The sequence below is a fragment of the Synchiropus splendidus genome, chromosome 17 (genome assembly GCF_027744825.2).
Source record: "Synchiropus splendidus isolate RoL2022-P1 chromosome 17, RoL_Sspl_1.0, whole genome shotgun sequence".
NCBI classification, from domain to species: domain Eukaryota; kingdom Metazoa; phylum Chordata; class Actinopteri; order Syngnathiformes; family Callionymidae; genus Synchiropus; species Synchiropus splendidus.
This window is the reverse complement of record NC_071350.1, coordinates 16893295-16914207: the sequence shown is the minus strand read 5'-3', so window position 1 is coordinate 16914207 and position 20913 is coordinate 16893295. Positions and strand designations below refer to the sequence as shown.

The window sequence follows — 20913 nt, the reverse complement described above, 5'->3', positions numbered from 1 at the left end:
ATGAGAGGCGCCTTTCAGGCTGAACTCCTCACCTTGAACCTTCAACACGTTGCTGGTTCTTGGTGTGGAGCTGAGGTCGTGGGCATCTTTGCTGCAGCTGCTGCCCCCACGACCCAACCATCCTGCGCGCTCTCTCTCTCTCCTCAGCGAACGACTCAAGTGAACATTTAAATATTGATCATGACATTGACAGAAGCAATGCAAACCTAGGTCAGCTGTTCCTTTGTAGTTGCCTGGCGAATAAATCATTTCCACTGTACAGCCTGCAGCAGGACGCGCGAAGAGGCGCCCGATAAAAGCTCATTACTGAAGTTCCTTTCTTTACTTTCCTCGTTCTTACGCCGCAATCTCAATTAATTACCATGATCTTATCCTTTTATTTACTCAAGCTTCTTCTCCTCTTCGTCCCAGTGTCTTAATAAATGTTACATTCAGCGTAAATGATTCAGCGCTGCATGCAATTTTGATGCCACCGCCGCTGCCATTGAGTCATTTTAGGCTGCTCGGAATTTGTGTCGTGCAGTTATTCTTCATTTCATTTTAATCTGGAGGAGAGGAGAGGCCGTGTTCCCAGGCCGAGCCATTGGATCGCTTTCAGTCCCGCACGTGTCCAGGCTGGACGGCTCTTATTTACATGTTCAGACGGCCAATGTTGAGCTCACTTCAAGGTTCTAAGGACTCTGCACTGAAGGTGTCATCCTTGTTGCTCCCTGGCTACTTTCCAAGCCTGGATCCACACACACACACACACACACACACACACACACACACACAGAGATCTTAAACAGTGATTCTGAACATGTTGGCTGGGCTTTGAGAGCAGATACTGAAGTGAACGTGTCGGACCCAAGTCTCCGTCTGACAACAGCCTTTAACATCCCAGAGATGTTTCATTCATTCCTCGGCTTGTTCACAGCGATTCCCTTCCCACCGGCTTTGATCCAGAGCACAAACACTGTATCTATAGTTACCATTGTCGTCACCCTCTGGCTTCAGCCGCTCTTCTAGATTGGTCCTAATCAAAACATCTACATTTCACTGCCCATGATTTTTCAATTTGGACTCCAGCCTTGTTTTGTCGAGATTAATTTGCAACCTTTTCTGAGGCGAATCAATATAAAGGACATTTTCAGGAACAGTCTTGGTGACCTCAGACTTTCTGCTGCAGACGTGAATCTTTCTGGAGTGTGTCAAAGTTTTGGGTCCAGACGCATGTGTGTGTGTATTATATAGTGTGTGTTATGTGTGCGGAGGCCCAGGGATGGGTTCGTGTTGAGGTCTTTGTCATGTAGCCTAACTTTACCAGATATTTAAAATCCAGAGGGAAACTCAAGTCAAATGTGGTCCTAACATCCACTACTGGAAATGGGACAGTTTTACGCTTAGTGGTGAATAATGGTGGTGTATTGTATTGTGCAATGTGATTTATATATATATATATATATATATATATATATAGTAGTGGGACTTTAACAAGTTAATTGCGATTAAGTAGTCAGAATTAAGGCATTAAAATATTTTAATGGTTTTAATTTAATTGAAGAGTTTGCTCTCCAGACAACTGGGAACCTTTTTAAGTGCCGTAGTTCCTGCTCCACTGATCACACTGATGCACAAGACACGTGGCAGCTAGGATGAGAACGACAACAAACATGGAGGAAACAAAAGCATCTGTTTGCTTTGGTTCAGGGAGGTTTTTCTCTACACAATGTCCAGGGTTTCCACTACTCTGAATGTATTTGAAATTCTTATAAAATTGAAATTCTTATACAAATATTTTCAAGGCATTAAAAAGAGCTTTAGTTGAAATAAGGTGATATAAAACTTTAATATAGCCACCATCCTGATTTATTGTGCTGTTGTCAAACTGATGCCAAATAAACAATATTTTGTTGTTTAAATGTATGTATAGCTCCATCATTTGATTCAGTAATGTACCACATTCATTCAAATTAAAAAATGTGGCAAATATTCTTATACGATTAAACTGCGATTGAGATAAATTAATCACAAATTCTTTAATTTTTTGTAAATTAAATCCAACCCCTAGTACATATATATATATATATATATATATATATATATAATTTGTTTAAATTTCTGTAAATATATTTTCTGATCTATACCACTTCCGTGAGCGTTTTTGTCCACTTCAGGCCACCGTAAATTGAGCTACTTTCACGATTCGGCCACAATAAACAAATACAATTCTTTTACATGCGATGATCATAAGTGAAAGGGGCTTTCGCTGCTTTTCTCTTGAATAAAGTGCGAATGTGAATGGTGCTTTTTCTGACCTGATTTGTGTGTGGTGGACCTAAAAGTCAACTGACACTTACGGTTGTAGGCTCAAGACCATGTTGACGTCAATAATTTCATATATTAATTTTGTATTGTATAATGTATATTTTTGTTTACGGAGCATGTTAAGTTACAAACAAGATTTCCCTTGAGATTAATAGTTTTTTTTTTCTCTCTTTTTTAATTCATATACCTATGTCACCGTGAGTGAGGGCGTCATGAAGGGCGTGAGTCCTCTTTAAAGAAAGTCTTGTCGTCTCGACCTCTGCTGTTCGGAAGTGCGCGTCCCTCCCTGGCGCGTCTGCACGCTCAGGTGTCTGCAGCTGCGCCCTCCGCATTCGTCGTGCGGCTGCTGACGTCAGCGGGCAGAGAAGTGCGAGCGGTTGAAATAGAGCAGAACAGCCGCGGAGCCGAGAGCAGAGCAGCCGGAGGATGGAGAGTCGGGACGAGCTGCTGAGCACAGAACCAGCCGTACTCTTCTTCTGAAGCCCTGCCTCCGAGCGCTGGACCTAGAGGACGCACTTTGGACTCGGGTCTCGTATTTGCCGCGTGTATTTCGCCTCGGACTACTTCAGGTAAGAGCTGGGATCTTGAGATGTGGCTCCAAAAATTGCCTTGCAAGTTGAATGTGACTGCGCCGCGCTGCTCGTATTGGAACAAGTTTGCGAGCGTGAATGCATCAATTATATATACATATATTTTAAGCTTCTAAACAACCAGCGTTTGATGAATGAGTCCGGCTGCAGTGCCGGGTGGAGACGCGCCGAGAGACGCGTCTCTCCTCGGGCTGCTCTGGCTCGGAGCCTCGCTCCAGCCGGAGCCTGCGCGCCTCCTTGACTTTCCCTCCACATCACGGCCGGGAATGCTCGCCGAAGAGCCGCCAAATAAGAGGCGGCTTTGAGGTGTGACTGTGTGAAATGAGATGCTTCAGCTCTCCCTCCCATCAGTGTCACCAGAGCAGCCGCCAAAGCCTCGGTGACGGCCAGCGGAGTGAGAAATGCGCCCTGGTCGTGATGTGGCGCTTGTGGTGCAAGGAACTCTCCGAGGTGCTGAAACCGCGACTTGCTGTTGGCGATGGGAATCTAGTGGATGTGATGGTCTCCTTCAGTAGAACCTCAGGTGACGGGAGGAGAGACGGGAGCAAATCCAACTCCAAATATGATGAAAAATAACGCCTCTGCAATGATTCAACTTTGCTCGCTGTGGATGAGCAGCCTTGCATTTCAAGCAACTTTGCTGCATTATGTTGACGTTTATTTCGCATTTTTAAAACCAAACACGTCTTCCATCGCAGCTGCTGGTATTTACTTCAAACATACTTTATTTTAGTGTAAAAAAAAATAACCAAAATGATTCCCCAAACTGACTCGATAAAAGCTCCTGGGTAGGTCAAGCATCCAACCAAGTCGGAAGATTGTGGATCCTCAGTGAGTTTGGCCACAATAATGTACATGTATTTATGCTGTTTGAGCATCACAGACTTCAATAAATGACAAACAGGTCACTCGATGTGTTCGAGTGCTAGTCACTGATCCGCTCATTCACACAATGAATCACTTGACCAGAGTGAAAAACAACAGCATCCAGTAGTTTGGAGGCGTGTTTTAATCTCATAATCTGGAATATTCTTTCATCTTAATGGATACTCTGTAATGAAGTTTGATATTTACTTCACTGGCTCCTGACATGTGTGGAAGATTATCATTTCGCTGAAATAATCTGGGGTTGAAAAGGCTCTACGAGAGTGAATGTGTTGAGCTTGACTCCATGGTGATGGCTCATCACAAGAAGCATGGTCCACCTGGAGCTAGCAAACATCCCCATCCCTTGTTGTTATCTTTCAGCCCCAGCAGGGGAAACTGCAGGATTTCTGGACATCCTCTGCAACTCTCTTTCACACATAACAAGCCATCAGCTTCACACAAGACCCGGATCGATGCCTGACATTGTGTCCTGAATGCGAAGCTGATGCTTGTTGATGTGTTTGCACAAGCAAATGGGGCCTTGATGCGTAACAACACTTGAGTCTGGAGGAGTCTTTTCTGCCGCAGACCTTTACCCAGCCGCGCTGTTGCCAGCTCTTTCATCTGTTTGTGAATGACACAATTCTGAAGCAAAGCAGCGATGACTCCTTAATAAAGCCATTAAATACAAACACATTTTGTAAATAAAAAGTGGATTGTACCATATGAAATATAATTTAAAAAGGCAAAGTTTAAGTCTTTCTCTTTGAAATGATAGAGGCAAATATATAGACTCTCTTAAAATATGACTAAATGGAAATTTTCAGAATCTTCAATTTTATTTTATTTTTATTTATTTATTTTTTTTTAAATCATGGCCTGTCAATTTATTTAGAAAATAACAATCAAATGTTTTTTTAATTTTTTTAAATTAAGAGGTGTAATATCAAATGGGAACATATTTTTTTTTACAATTTTTTTGCAACAGATTTTCTTTATTCACATATCTCTTCAATGAAAAGACAAAAATGCCATAAAAATAGTGCCATCAAACATAAAAAACCCCCTAAAAACTAAATAGAACAGCAGAGAAATAAAATCAAAGAGGGGCAGAACATTTTTTGAGGCTGTCAAAAAGAAAATATTACTTCTTCACACAGTATCTGATCCAAATAATGTTTTATTATGATCACCCTGAAACTTTTTCTGCTCATCGTGTTGCTGCTAAACCTCACTTCAATGTTTTTTAAAGTAAATATTGGTGATAAATATTTTTCATAATTCTCATTCAAATAAATATAAGAAAAAGTAAAGTAATTTTTTGACCATAAAATCCAAGTTCACACCATAAAATCCAAGAGATAAATTTCAATATTTTTTCACCTTAAAATAATCATTGTATTATTGCTACACAGTCAAGTTTGTATGTAGCAGAGAACTGGCCGTACAGGAAGCCAAGTCCTCCCCACCTAGCACTGCAGGCACTTGGTCACAGTTTGAACGGTGTTGAATCCGATCCGCAGCCCACCCTCGGGGTCACGGCGGTGGGTCCTGGATAATTAGGCATCCCAGAATAGAGTCTGGCTTCTGCTTATTAAAGTCTAAAGTCTGGTGCGTAACTCATTCACTGTCCTGACAGAAAGCCATTATCGCTCAGTGTCCTGCAGTTTTCTGGCTCCTGGTTCGGCGGCGACCAAACTGTGGGCTGACTCGCGCACTTGGCGAGTGACGCGTGAAGCGTGAGAGGCGGCGAAGTTGTTGTTGTCTTCAGTTCATCCTCCTCAGCCTTGCAGTTGTGCGGCCAAAGACTTGCGAGCGATAACTCGGTCAGCGAGAGGTTGGCGGAGACCTCAGCCATTGGGACTTTCAAGTGAGTTTTCAGCTGAGTGGGTTCTTCTGTGACACAAGTGAACACTCATTCCACTCCCTGCTGCTTTCCCATCCTGAACACTCGCAGTGCCCGGGTTTGTGACTGGGTTTTCCTCACGCCATCTTCCATTTAGTTCCTGAAACTCTGTGGCTCACTGAATAGTTTGGACTGAAATGTTGCAGGTTAAACAGTACTCACCTGCAATGCTGCTATAGTGGCTGGTGAGCAAAGCTGATGACCCGAGCAGTCGGGCCGGTCCTGCCGCCGACTGGGTCTAACCCTGCGAATAAATCATGCAGTTTTTTTTTCATTTTCTACTTTATATTTCTGCATAAAACATATTTTTCTACACATTTATATCAACATAAAGAAGAAGAAGGAGGAACAGGACCTGAATGGCTGAACTGTGTGAATATATTTATTTAGCATCACAGAAAAAAAAGTGCTTCTTAAGACGTTTATGCAGCTGAGGATATATTTTTATTGGAAACAAAAAAATGGGTCACTCAAACAGGAAGTAGCCAACTGTTGCTCTGGTTCATGCTCTTCTTCTTGTAAATAAAGTTGAAGAAATAGAGGAGAGTGAAATGAATATCCATTCATTTTCATGCTGAAGGCGATTTATTTTTCTCCTTCTTCTGGTCGACAGATTCAGGTTTTTAACTGAAGTGGTTGAATTTCATGTGCGAGCTGCTCCAACACCGACGTCCAGGTCCTGAGCGGCGGCGATAGAACAGCACAGCCTTTAGACTCTCTAGTCTGTGTTTGCGGCCACTAGCTGCGGCGCAGAACCCCCAGCGGGCCTCAAATGGCGGGCGTCACGGTTCACTTGAAATTCCGATCACTAATGTTCAACTCCTAGAAATGACCTTTCCTGCTGCATCCCTGATGAACACGGTGCAAAGCAGCAGCAGCAGCAGCTGAGCAAATAGTTTCCTCTTCTGCCAGAGTGATCGACTGGGTGGAAGAGATGTGCGAGAAATGTCACCCGCCAGATCTGGAGCGACACTTTGTTTTGATGTCGTGACGGATGACACAACTCCGGAGGCTTCATTTCTCTTTGCATATGCGCAAATCCATTGTCAGCAAATGATAGGAAAATGGCCGCTCCGGTACTGCGGGATGAACTTGTAAGTCGCACAAATGTTGCTGTCATATTGAGGTGTCAGTGGAAAATTCAATGTCCCCAGGGGCCACTGTGACAGTTGTGAGGGGCTGTCGAGAGACAAAAGAATTATGAAAGTTTATTGTGTAAAAATAAAGCAAGAATTGTCTCTTTACTCGTGTAAAATAAATTCCATTTCAAGATTCCAATTCCAATGTATTTTAAGGGACATGAAATACGTACAAACTAGTCAAATGAAACCATAAAAAAATACTAGTTATGTTAAGAGTTTCACTCATATTAAAAATAAAATTCCTACATTATCAGTTTTTCAGTTTGACTCCAATAGGGCCACATCAACACGGTCCACATGCCGCACTTTGCCCAGGTCTCCAGTGAGTCCAGGCTTTATCATTATTATTTTAATAAACAAGTGCATTTTTTTTCAAGATTAAAGTAGATAAAAGCACTTCACTGAACTGTTCAGGCTCTCCTCTGGCAAACATCTGCTCCATGACTCTGATAGGAAAAACACATTTTTAATAATGTAACACTCCAGTGAAGACGCTGTGGGAAAAATATGTCAAGCGGCAGTTTGACTGACTGCGGGTGAATTAAGGACCCCATCCAAAACACACATGGCTGGTCACTGGATTCTAAATACAAGTGGGAAAACATCACCATCGGAAGCTGGTAGACTGGCGCTGAGTTTCAAGTGTACTGAGGAGGGAGCGTGGCTGTTTCCGCCAGTGAAGAGAACAGCACTTCTTCCTCAACTCTTTACTTGAAGTGCACTACAGGAGAGGACAGAGTGCGGCGCTTGAACAAGCATGTTCTCCCGGCTCTTTTGCTTGCCGACAGCCTGAAGCGCTGTTGTGTCTGCAGTGACGGAGAAGAGAGAGTCAGACAATAATTAATTCGAGGGTAACAGAAGTCGCGGCGATAAGAGGATCCGGCTTTGCTGGAATCACAACCTCTATTGTGTTGCTGCGTCTGACTCCCTCCTAGCTTAGCTATGTTAGCGCAATCTGGACGGGAGCATGTGGCCTTGTTCGCATGGCCTTTTTTTCCCCAAAATAATGACAGTTGACTTTCTCACTTAACTTCAAGCCACTTGAAAAGTCAAAATTATTCGACGCATTCTGAATTATAAATGTATTTTAAGACGTTTTTTCCTGTTGTGACTCAAATTGAACCGTATGGATTACGTCTCCAGAGCCGACCTCTTGCTGAAGGTCCGGCGTCAGCTTCACATTTGGACATTTTCAAGAGCGAGCCCAAATGATAGGGAAAAAAAACAGCTCCACTGACAGCCTTTTGCGTCCCATTCCAGGAGGGGGTGCCATTTGAGGGGAGGGGGGCATGCCATGTATGAGCATGTGACAACAAACAATATAGAAAGATATTTCTGCATGTGTACAGGGAATCTCTATTCCAGATTGACACAGTTTCCCTGCCTCTAGAATAGAAAAGCCATGAATGGAGATGCAGTACACAGCTGCAGTACCACACTTTCAGTGGCGGAAGTTGGCGGAGCAACAAGTTTTGATCAGGGAAAACCGGAGCGTTAAAGCTTATGGTCACATACCTTTATAAGAGGAATTTGTTGTGTCGTCGTGTTGAGGCTTTGACGTAATGTTCTCGAGTAAATTGCGATTCATAGTCTGCTCTTAGTACAAGAAGTGTAGCATTAGCAACAATGTAACTGCCTTTTGTGAGCTCCAACGTCTTCCAGGACTTGGACAATACCAAGCTGTTTGTTTACCTTTAGGATCAGTCCTTTCTGTGTGGATAGCTGCTGTCTGTAGAGGGCGCTAAAGATCACACGTTGCACCGTCAAACTCCCTGAAACCTTGAGTAGAACCTCTGATTTAAATCCTGTCCATATTCAGTCTGGTTTTTTTTTAGCCTTCCTAAATCCTACAAGTGAAATAAGGCCCATGGTATGAATGTGGACAGAGCTATCATTAGATCTATAATCTCTAGAAGTCTCAATATCATTTGGAGAAGGCTCTCCTCCATCGCTCCGTGGTGGCGTCTGAGAGCTGTCAGAATCCTGCGCTGATGAAGGCTGTCAGAGCTAAACTAGTGAGCTGTCAACATCTTGTCTCGCTTCTAGGGGACAATGCCGCAGTGCCTTTCGCATTACAGTGAAAGACGGTTCATAACCTTATTTTTCCGGGCTGCTGCATTATCAATCCTCTTTGGGAAGCGCTGCTCCTGAAACGTATCGCGGTTTGTGGAGAAGAAAGCCAAGGGTGAGCACAGTGCTCACCAGTGTCTGGGAGATAACTAGTTTTCCGACGTGTGATCCCGAGGCATGGCTGACAGACGGATTGACGTCCTTGGTCCCCTCAGTGTCTCCGACAGATTATGAATGAGATGCAGACGCGCCGGCTGCCGCCACATCCGAGTGTCATATCAACATTTTGGGCAAAGGCAATCCCCCCGTGACTCCGTTTCATGTTACGTAGACGCCCGTCTGAAGCTGGAAGCAGCTCGACGCTCATGAAGAAAATACCACAAAATGATGCTCACACTCAAACCTACTGAATTACATCTGTACGTGAAGTTTTCTTAAATCAAATGTTTGCCTTTTTTTGTGAATCAAATCGCCATGCGAAAGGTTTTTAATGGCTTTTCCCGCTTCCAGTTATTGATAGAGTTTAAATGGTGAGGTGAAGCTGTTATTTAAAAGCAGTTTGGGATTCTGAGTGACTCACAATTGTGGCTGTGGAGGGATTTATGGCTGCATGTGTTGCACTGTTTGTTTTGCGAAACCCGTCCTCACTTCCATGGTGAAATAGTGACGTTGGAAAAGTGGAGCTTTGCGTCCTATAATGGTGCCGACGGCAGCCTTCAGTGTTGCTCACGTTGCTGTTCACAAATATATCCACCAGGGGGAGCAGCCCAGAGTCAAAGGTTTATGACAACGACAAACATGGCGACTGCGGAAGAAGTGTTTAACATACCACCTGGAGGAAGGGTTGTAGGAGGTGGTGGTCGGTGAGGCAGTTAAATACAGTGGTACCTCGGTTTTCGAATGTCCCGGACTTTGAACAAATCAGAGTTCAAGCAAAAAATTTTTTTTTCTGGAGGACGGAGAACTGTCGCCATTCTTATATCGTCTTTGTGTCTCATTGAAGCGAGGTAGCGGATACTAACCCAACACTGGCCCCATGGTTTCCAGTGGTACTGCTCATACAGTGGCCTGTATGAGTGAGGATGAGTTGACCTCTTGCTACGATGATATTTTTGTACAAACTAGCATATATTGTCACCGCCCAGATTTGTTAGAGTTGCCGCAGCATTCATCTCTTTCTATGCATTAGCTTCTCTAGTTTCCTGTCTTCATTATTTCCAGTTCACAGAGACTCGTGGACGGAGATAGAGCTTGGACTCCTCTGCTCTTCCTTTAGCACTGAAGCCTTTACAAGTTAAGGGCAACTATTATTGCCCATTCTAGCCGGGCGAGGCGCCAACACTGTGAAATCCCGCAGCAGGAATAAATAACTCCCTTCTTCCATTAGAAGTTTGAGTCACACCTTAAAAGCCAGTGCTTTTTTTTCTGCTTCTTCACTTGAATGCATTTCTGCTTCATTCTTTAAAGCCACAAACAAGCCAGACGCTACGCTAACGTCAATGCCACTGAAGAGAAACTTGTCAATACAGAATGCTGATTTCACTACAGCTTGAAAACACAGTGACGTGTGTTTTGTTCGAGAAAATAAACTGACTCCTTTGTGTCACTGAGATGAGTGGCTGTTTGCTGAGTGACGAGTCATTGCAATCTGTTCCAGTTGCTTTAAAACAAATGATCTTTTGTTGATGGTGTTTATACAGTAGCACTGATATTAACCATTGAACGTCAATGTTGGCTGAGTTTCAGCCTCGATCCTTGCGATTTTCCTTGGGTTGTGAGTGTCGCCCTTGAAGCCAGTTTCTCTGCTTCCATCCCTCGAACACCGTTTTGTATTTCTCTATTAGACCTTCATATCAATGTGTCACTCCGTGTCCTATGGAGACGCTGAATGCCTCGTCGTAATTTGATAATGGTTCAAATTAGAGTTCGGACTCGATCAAAGAAAATGACAGTCTCATCTAGTCGCCTCCATCATGGATGTTTTGGTGATGGCCTCACATAGCTTTGTGTGCTGCCCCGTAAATTGGAGGGAAAAACGTTCCCTGTGAAAGAGCTTATATTCACGATGAGTCAGCATTAATAGCTTTGGCCTGTTTTAGTTTTTCCGTCGTTGTATAATCAAGTTGAACATGTTAGAGTCACAGGCCGGGTTTCTATATAAATACCCGAGTTACTGGCCTAAATCTTGGCTGTACTTTATAGTGACAACACAAAATACTACTGAATATTAGGTGAGGGGCCGTCGAAGCATTCTATTTTATGACCTCACTATTGTAAACCGGGAAAAGTGTAATTCTGTCTTGACTTTACATGCTTAAAATATGTTATTTGATTATAAATATTATTTCATTTTACTTAAAAAATATCATGTATCATGTATAATTGAAGTTGTTTTTAAGTAATGAATATATAATGGCAATGGAACTGTGGTTAAACCTGTAAATATGATCTAAAAAATGGCTCTTTAATGTATTTATTTCTTTTATTAAAGTAGTTTGAGGGACAAAAATTACAGTTAAAATGAATGTCACTCCTTGAAAGAATGAAGTTGTGCTTTTCCATGCTGGAGAAGCTTCTCCTCTTGCTCTTCAGAACCCTTGAGCAAACACTTTCTTTCAAACGCAGTTGCTTGCTACGGGGACACCAGCTGTTTGTGGGACAGGTCGTCACTTTTTTTTTCCAACTAGTGCAGCAATCCTACCTGGAGCGCCAAGCGGGGACTAAGACGAAGGCTCTCCCAAATCTGCCTCGCTCTTCTGCCAGCACCGTCGTCGAGTTTCACCCGCTGTTTATTTAAATCGAATTAATCTTTTAGGTCGGCAGGAGACTTGTCTCACATGCTCTTCGAGTCGCGCGGTGAAATAGGTCATTCTTGTTTCGTAAGACTGACGTGCATTGAAATGAAATAAGTAGAGCTGTGTGCTCAGAAATGATGAGTGATAGAAGCTAAAATCCATTTTTTGTTGTTGTTTTTTTTTTAAATCCAAACCCTTCTCCCGAAGTTTGGATTGGTCCAGTAATCCAGGTGAAGTGAAGTTTGATACTTCACAGGTGAAAACTTCCGCTTCATGTCTTGATATAACGGGTGCTTGAGTGGGTACAACTTGCCTCGTGTGATGGAGGCACGGCAGCTGATGGGCTCCACCCCGCCTGCACTCTCTGCTTCACCTCCTTTCATCTGCGTCTGTACGTTGTCTCTCCATCTGTGGGTGAGGGAGAGAGTCTTCTCTGCCTCGCACCCCTACCCCTCCGGGAAAGTGGAGGAATTCATCTCCCCAGCGGCGCTTGCATAGCCAGATACGTATACGACCATAGGAGAAAAAACGTAGCGCTCTCACTCTCTTGTCTATCGATCATGTGATCTGCAACATGAACGTGCCGAGAAGAACAAATGAGAAAATATCTGCCACCTTCGTAAAGGCCTGTTCGGGATCCATACGTGAGATTAGAAACACACATCAGCATTAGCGTCCGCCTGACACTTGCTTTGCCCTTCAAAGAAAGACAAATGTAGCGTCTCAGTCATTCACGAAAAGGAAGACTCAGTATGTGATGTGTGGAGCACATTTTATATAAGGCAAATAAGGAGTTTTTAAATCTGCAGTGCACCATATACACTTTCACCAATCGTCTACCTGTTTCACTCCCTGTCAGGCTTGTCAGAAGTTTCACCCAAATCCAGCTGTCCTGGTTTCATAACGCATGCCGGAGGGGGAGAAAACAAGTTGGATAAAAGCACAGCCCATATTCTTTTTTGTTATTGGTTTCCCTCCAACGTCCTCATTCTGAAACTGTGGCAGAAGATGCTGGAAATTATTCCAAAAATGAGGCTGTCAAATGCAGTAGCTGTGACGTTGACCTCACATTCAGGTTTTGAAGCGCAAACATGTTTAGTTTGAACCCTTTTTATGCTTCTTAATTTTAGCTTTTAGCTTTCACGGCGCAGAATTCGGATTCCGAGTTGCTCCCTGGTGTTTATCATGCACTGTCCGTCCAGAACAAAGCTGCCAGAGTCTGCGCTTGCTTTTTAAAAGTTGAGTCTCTTCAAGCTTTTTATTATGCTGGTCAATGAAGGACTCGCTCTGTTGTGGTGAGTCTTGCCACAGACCATTCATCCCACACCAGGCAGCACCTGGAGACAAGGAAGCTGGGATCATGTTTGGAATTTTATTTTACAGTAGTTAGCTATCCTTGCTGTGGGGCCCAGTGACGGCTGGAATAACTAGCAGACCCCTGAAAAAACTCCAAAAATATCCTCGGAATGTTTCTCTTAAGCCTCCAGTTCATCAATATAAAATGATAATTTTGTTATTGTCACTGTATGAAGTGTCAAGGTACAAGGGGGCGCTATGACTCGTGGCATTACGACGCTCTCTGAAAACTCCATGAGCCCAAGTCAGGGGCTCGTGTTTTAGTTAAATCTCTTGGTTTAAATCTTCTTTTCTAGTGTTGTAGTCCTCAAGACTGAGACCAGGCAAAACAGAGGCCGAGACCAGTCGAGAATACTGAAGCATCAGTCTGGTGGTCATATAGACACACATCAGTTTATCCCGAACCATGGTCAAAATAAATCAATATCTGACGTTGTTTCATTGGAACAAACCAGTAGCTTGGTCTGTGTTCAGCTTGGTCTCAGTCTTGGTCTCGCCCCCCCCCATTGGCCTTGGTCCTGACTCGGTCTGGGGCGCCTCAAAATCTTGCTGCAGGACGCAAGTCTCTGTTAAGTCTCTAGTAACTGTCTTCACTTCAGTCTTGACCATGACACAACCAATACACAAGTTGTCATCCTTTGCCAGAGACTAGAGTCTTTGTGGGTCGCAATATCGACATGCTTTGGACGTGATCTAGTTTATGGTGTTTACATTTCATTTTGAGCAAACTGCATCTGCCTTCAGTTCCTGCGGGCGGTAAGAAATGACTTGGTGTATCTGCTTTGACCCATGAACCTTGCTTTTATCATGTCCTTCAGTCCTCTTTTCCCCCATAGTTTCTGCAATAGATGAAGTGGACCAAAATAAATGACAATAATAGTTGGTTCCTGGTCAAGATCCACTATCACAGTCCAACGTGTTCTGCATGTTACAAACTCTGCTCTTGAAATCATTTTCCAATGCTCATTCTATTAAAAGAAAAATGGCCCCACGGACGCCTGTGATGCTTTATTTGGTTTGGAGCGTGCGCGATGTTGAATTGATCCTGCGGGTTATTTTCAGCGCTCATGTCAGTCTGAGCCGCTTCAGTCGCTGTTGACATCAGACGTTTCGACGGATTCTTTGTAGCACTGATAATTGTCCTCATCTGTGTGGCGCTCTAGTTGGAGCGCGTCTGCATTCGCCGCTGGAAACTGGGAGTCAATTCACAGCGGCACTTGAAGGAAATGCAATTGTTGCGCGTATACAGCCGTGTCAGATGAGGATGTGTTTTATATATTGTGTGGAGGCCAAGCAGCGGGCTTCATTTGAAAGAACGGATGCACAGACTCTCCAGCGCCATCATGTGGATGTGAACGCACCTCCTCTCAATAGCAGGGCGAGTTCAAGGACCCTGACTCAATTCAAGCGCACCACCCTGCTCTTCATGTCAATCATGCGATGACATCATCATTGGTCGCTATTAGCTTTTATTTCAACTGCGTTTCCCTTCTCTCCCTGCTCAGGTCGAAGGTCATGGGCAGCCTGGGTGTTTGGGCTGTGGCTGTGGTCGCTCTCATGAGCACCTCCGGACGCTGGCTGGTGGACGGTCACAAGAGCAGCAGGCGAGGGAACGGAGACTCAGCAGGGACGATGCGCACCTCGTCCGAGGAGCGTCACTCCACGGTAAGCGCCGCATGTCACCGCCGCCATGTTTTCCTCTCACGCTGCCTGACCTCTAGAGCTTTCTAGTCATCGCTCTTCTAGCGAGGTGATGTGAGGTGAAGCCGTCCGCTACAAACATGTCGAGATGTTCCGTCAACCAGGCCACTGCCACAAATAAACTAAAATACTTGGGCCTTACTTTGACACCAGTTGAGGAGGCTGACGTCGATGACGTTTAGTTCTATTTCCAAAAGGATTTTCAGCTCTAAATAAACCAAATTATATGAGACTTAGAACATACAATTGTAATAAATTAAACACTTATCAAATTCTGCATTTATTAGGAATCCAAATTTGATTTTAGCGCCATAACTGTTGCAGTGCAATATGGGATTATTATTACTATTATATTATTATAATTTGCAGTACACATTCTGCAAGTTATTTAACTAACTGGTGTCACATTATCGGTGGTTATTGAAACACAGAACAACACGGTGGACAATGACCCTGGCCTTCTGTGACCCGCCCCTGCCAACAGAGGGCGAGAGCCAACCCCCTCCACTTGGAAAACACCAAGTGTCAATGCGAAAGATTGACTTTGTCATCAAGAACGGACGCAAAAATACCCCTGACAAAGTTGTTATTTGACGCCTTGGGAGTGAGACTGTGTTGCCCTGATCAAGAACCATATTGTGCCTGCAACAAGACAAACTTGTTTGCTGTTTAGGATCAATGAAGGTGGATTCAAATTGATCTAATTCTAAATACATTGCGACATGCTGCTTGGCCTCACATGATCCAGTGCAGTTTCAACAGTCTTGAGACCAAGTCCTGGCTTGAGATTTCAATTCATTTTCAATGGACTCGTTCAAACTTCAAGTGCAGCACATGCCACTTGAGAGGTAGGATGCTCCACCATTTTATTCAAATACGCTAACAGTATTTGGTCTCTTCGGTGAGCCGTCACATCCGCCTCAGCCTTCCTTCACACGGGAAATGTCAGGAGTTTTTATTATTATACTCCAGCGCACAAATAATTGCGTCAACAAGGAGATACTCCGCTGCAACATTTTGCAAGCTACATTAGGTTTGTTATTAACTGGCTGCCTTTTCCACATGGGCTGACACCCATTCACCACATATTCATATCGACCTGCGGTGTAATGTCAAGCAATAAGCTGCCGAGGAACATGATATTTGCCCAACACAAATGTCTTACTGTGATCTTTATAGCCGTGCTCCTTCCTGCTGACCCACTCTGGATCGTGTCCGCCGGCACATCTGGGGAAACGTCCTGATTTAGCGCCGAGTCTGTGGGAGTCGAATGTGGAAGCCGTGGAGGAAGAAACGCTGCTTAATGGTCTGAATATGAGGGTTTTTAAACAAACCGAATCTCAACTCTTGACAGGTCTTTGGCTGTCTGAGGTTAGATACAGGTGCAAATGACGGACAGGAACGATGATCGAAAGGCGGCAGAACCAGAACACGGACCGGGAGCTACACAAAAGGGTTGGGGAAAAACCTGATATAAAAGAGAGGCTAATAAAAACGGGGAGAACACGCGTTCAGAAGATATTCGCGAGGACCAAATAACATAAGACGCACGGTGGTGGAAAACACACACACGAGGAGGTAGCTATATCAATGAGAAAAACAAAAGTGAGACCTACGAAATACACACGGAAATTTAGCAGAGATGGAAAAAGAAAGCAGAGACGAAGCGAGGAAAGAAGAACTAAGGACGCGGCTGAAAACTTTAGAAAATTCGAGGGAGCTTAGCCAGAGAGGAGAGTCTTAAGAGAGTTTACCATTGGAACGTGAAGAAACCATCTGGCGACACAAGCTGGCGTGGAGGAGTTGATATCCGTGAAAAGTCCGATTACGAAATGCACGCCAGCTGTGTCGCTCGGAAAACTGGAGAGAGAACAGGAAATGGAAACAAAGGAACCGGGAATAAGAAAAATAAAAGCATGGAAAAACGTGGACATGACAATGACAATACAGACATGGAGGAAGCGGACATGACGTTTCCAGTCCGGGACACCAGCGAGTCTCTTTTTATCATAATTCCACCGCAGCATTCTCGCTTTGTTTTAAGTCTGAGTTCGACTTGGCTCATCTCCAAATCTGCTCTGATGGCTAGAGAATAGAAGAAAAACATAAATGATCATGCTCATATTTGTCCGATCAAATCGTCCGTCTATTAAACTGCACTTGATATAGGAACGTTTCTCCAAGACTGAAGGGAAATCAGCCACGTAACAGACAGAAATGCAAATCTAATCACTCTAAATAGAACCTATCAAGACCTGACATATATTCCGCCTCGCTCACGTTTTATTTGCCGCATGCAGAGCTGGCGGGGTCCCTGATGGATATCCGTTAGATAAGACATTGCCCTTTTTTCAAATGAAGGCCCATGCGGGAATGGCTATACAGAAAAGATTGACTCTTATGGGTTCACTCACGGACGCTCCGTTGGCAGTCTCGCTGCAGTAATAGGACATTACAGTCAAAAAGGTCACAGCATCAATAAGCCACTGATATCATATTGGCATGTAAGCTGCATAATGCAGAACAAGGGATGTAGCTGCGCGTGTTGCTTGACTGGGATGAGGAGCTATGATTCAGGAATACAGTGAGACTCCCGAGGCACCTCCCCCTTCTGAGGGAACACCGAGGGAATCCCATGAGATTCAACGTATATGATCCCTGAACGTCGACGTGAAACTCCGTAGCCTCCCTCTGCTGAACGTCTTTAGTGACTGTTGGCTGCGATGGTGGTGAGACGTACAAATCCACTGGGGAATTACAAGGTTCGCTTTTGGCTCAGCTTTTTCTTCATCCCAACTGAACAATGGCATCCTCAAGAGAGAATATCTGTTTGTGGTATTCATGAACAAGACCCCGAGATACTTGAACTCCTTCACCAGGACCTGTCACCCTCTTCCTTTTGAAAAGCACAGTCTTTATTAACACTAGTAACAGGTGATCCTCTCAGAAATTTGAAGTTGGGCTCAGAACGTTCTCTTGAAGACCCTCTGCTCTCCTTGCTAAACTGTTTTGTGAGTGAAACGTCAGTCACGTCTTATGTTTATATTAGGGGTGGAATTTGATTAAAAATTTTATGTAGTTTATTAGAGAATTTGTGATTTATTAATCTCTATGAATCACAGTTTAATGGCATAAGAATATTTGCCACAAGAAGCCACATTTTTCAAGTTGAATGAATGTGGTATATTACTGAATCAGATGATGGACAACAACAACAAAATATTGGTTATTTTGCATCAGTTGGACAATAGCACAATAAATCAGGATGGTGACTATATTCAAGTTTTTATATCACCTTATTAAAACTAAAGCTCTATCAGAATTTCAAGTCCATTCAGAGTGGTGGAAACCCTGGACATTGTGTAGTGAAAAACCTCCCTGAACCAAAGCAAACAGATGCTTTTGTTTGCTTTGGTTCAGGGATGATTCCTCCATGTTTGTTGTTGTTGTTCTCATCCTAGCTGCCACATGTCTTGTGCATCAGTGGGATCAGTGGACCAACTCCTGGTCCACTGATCACAACTCCTGCACTGACAAAGGTGTGTGTGTGTGTGTGTGTGTGTGTGTGTATATATATATATATATATATATATATATATATATATATATATATAAGCAGTAAGTAAGTGTGAAAAGCAGTCAGTGAAAGGTGAGCAGATTTGTTCAGGAGCACAGACTTTCCATTTCCGACCATGGACTCATGCACAGCACTTCTCTCCTGTTCTTACTTCATCAGAGCTGAGTCCTCATAAAAAATGTAAATCCTTCTTTGACATTAGATATTCATTTTGCTTTTGGCAAAGTTTGGAAAAAAAAAGAACCCTGTCTGCTGAAAATAATCCATTTCAAGCTGAAGTCAACTATCATTTCGACAATTTTTGCCAAAGGTCAAACCCCTCCGATTAAGTTACACCTGACCGACGCTACGTCGATAACGTGACAATATGGTGACATTTGCGGACTGATTCAGTTCAATACACAATCAAGAGTAAATCTCTGCGACTCGCCGTGGCACAAATGTCGTGGTTAATAATTGCCAAGTCATGTGGCGAGTGCAGTGAGAGTCAATGCATTTAACTGCTTGTATGTTTCCTGAAGGCATTTTCTTCCACAGCCACAAAACATACCGAGGTGAACTGAGTCTCTGTTTGTGTCCCTAAGATCAGTTTCCATTCAGGGCCAGAACCATTAACCTTTGACCTGTCAGATGTGACCGTGTCTGTTGGTGATGGACTGGCAAACTCTCCCCGATACCTACTGCCTCTTGTCCCATCCAGCCAGGACGGACTCCAGCAACACATGCTCGGGATGCACTGATCCCGCCGGGTGTCAACCTGATCCACCCTCTTACTGTTGGATCGGGCCAATACAGGAAGCCGATCTTTGCATTTAGACTGTGGTGAACGCAACGTGGACGTGACCCCTCAAGGTTCAACACCACCAAGCGCCTTAGGAAGCACCACGCCATATCGACAAGTTTGCCTTTTTCTCAAAGAAAGACTAGTATCGCACAGCACGGCAAGAACACTAATACTTTATCACTGGTATCGCATCAGTATCGGTGTCAGCCGATACTCAAAGCCCTGGTACCGGGTCCCAAAAAGTTGGATCCCCAATTAAAGCACAGAAAACATCCAAGTTTTGTCGACCCATGTTTTAAGCCCCTCTGTCATTTTTTCAGTTGCACTCCTCTTGTATCTGGAAATGACCTGCAACATCTACTCTGACTCCCCATCACCTGACCTCGTCCCACCAGACCTCTTTTGTGTCTTTCTTATGAACCTTACTGGCCATCTTCCCATTATGACCCTTGATTGTTGCGTGTAGGGTTGGTTTTGTGCCTCACTTTCAACCCTTGTGGGAAAAAAAAAGACCCTCTTAACTTGACTCTCTAGTCAAAGTCTTCGACTGGAGAGGTTCAAGCTGCCTTTTCAAGCCAGTGTCCTTGTTTAGGAGAAGGAATAAGGTGCTTGTTTGCTATCACTGATGCACAACACAGCAGGAAACAAGTTGGTAAAGTGGTACTTGTGTTCCAGCGATGACGTGTGTCCAGATGATTCACACAAGCACTGAAAGTGAATCTACTGCCTGTTAACGCATGGACACTTAAGACCTCAAAAGGGTCACCTCGGGAGCAGGAAGTATTTTTAGAGAGCGAAGCCATCTTTTACCGATGCACCCCATTTAATTCCTTAATCAATCGGTCAGATGGCGGCGTTTTCTTGATGGACGTCGGTGCTGATGTGAGCATTTCATTCTCCGCCGCCGTCCTGAAGTGGCACGCCGGCAATCCAGATGGCAGCGAGAGAGGGAGATATAGATACAGAGGAGGCACTGACAGGAATCTTAAAAACGCCCCGGCCCCCCGGGAAGCTGGGAGGACTACGCAGACTCACGCATGTTTTATCACTAAGCCTCATTACCGCTGACTTCCACTCGAAAGGACAAGAATGCAAAATGTCACAACACTTCATGAGCTGTCACTCGGTGGCGTCGGCAACTACAGTGGAGGAGCGCGTCAGATCTATTTTTAGACCTTTTTTTTTTTTCGACCACGCTAAACTGAAGTTTCCTGCTGCAGAACGCGAGCGTTACGGGAAGACCGTAACTGCGACTGACTTGCCCGTGTCTTCGGGTTCAACAAAGACCTTGAGTCGCAAAAACTATTTCTCTTGCAAGGTGTTTTCCTGCTGCATCTTTTCGCACAATGAGATTAAAAATAACACCGTTTTCTGGGACACAAAGAATATGTTTATTCTTCATGCAGCTGTGGCTACAACTCGGTGTTTCCTGCCCCCCAAACCTTGCTCTGGTGTCTCCGACAGATCTGTATCGTCTTGTTGTGATTTCAGCTAAATGACACGTCTCTTTTGGTTGCCACAGCAACCCCAGTCACACCTCATCATTTCCTTTCCTCCTTGTTGTCGTCCTCTTCTTCTCATACCTGGCAAGTGAAGGGCTAACTCAACGGTGTACGACAAGAATGATGATCTATAATGCACGTTTAGACTCCTGAAACAGAAGAGAATCACCTGGCTGATCCATTCATAAGGAGCCTGTTTGCCATCCATTCCTTGACATCATAATTACATTCCCTCCTCTCCACCTTTTCCTTCCTGCCATGGTTCTCCGTGCTCAGGAGGGGTAAGGAAAGGCGGCGTAACAAATGGTCAGGGTGA

At 44.1% G+C, this 20913-nt stretch overlaps 1 protein-coding gene across 2 annotated transcripts in view; it reads left to right on the top strand.

The window, feature by feature from the left end:
• The first annotated feature begins 2705 nt into the window (after positions 1–2705).
• Positions 2706–20913, top strand: part of fstl4 (follistatin-like 4) — a 159928-nt gene continuing 141720 nt past the window's right edge. For both annotated transcript variants that reach the window (XM_053846544.1, XM_053846543.1), the window contains exons 1-2: positions 2706–2876; positions 14539–14698. In XM_053846544.1, coding sequence (XP_053702519.1) covers positions 14549–14698 — 150 coding nt within the window. In that variant the 5' untranslated portion in view covers positions 2706–2876; positions 14539–14548. The remainder of the gene's footprint in view (positions 2877–14538; positions 14699–20913) is intronic.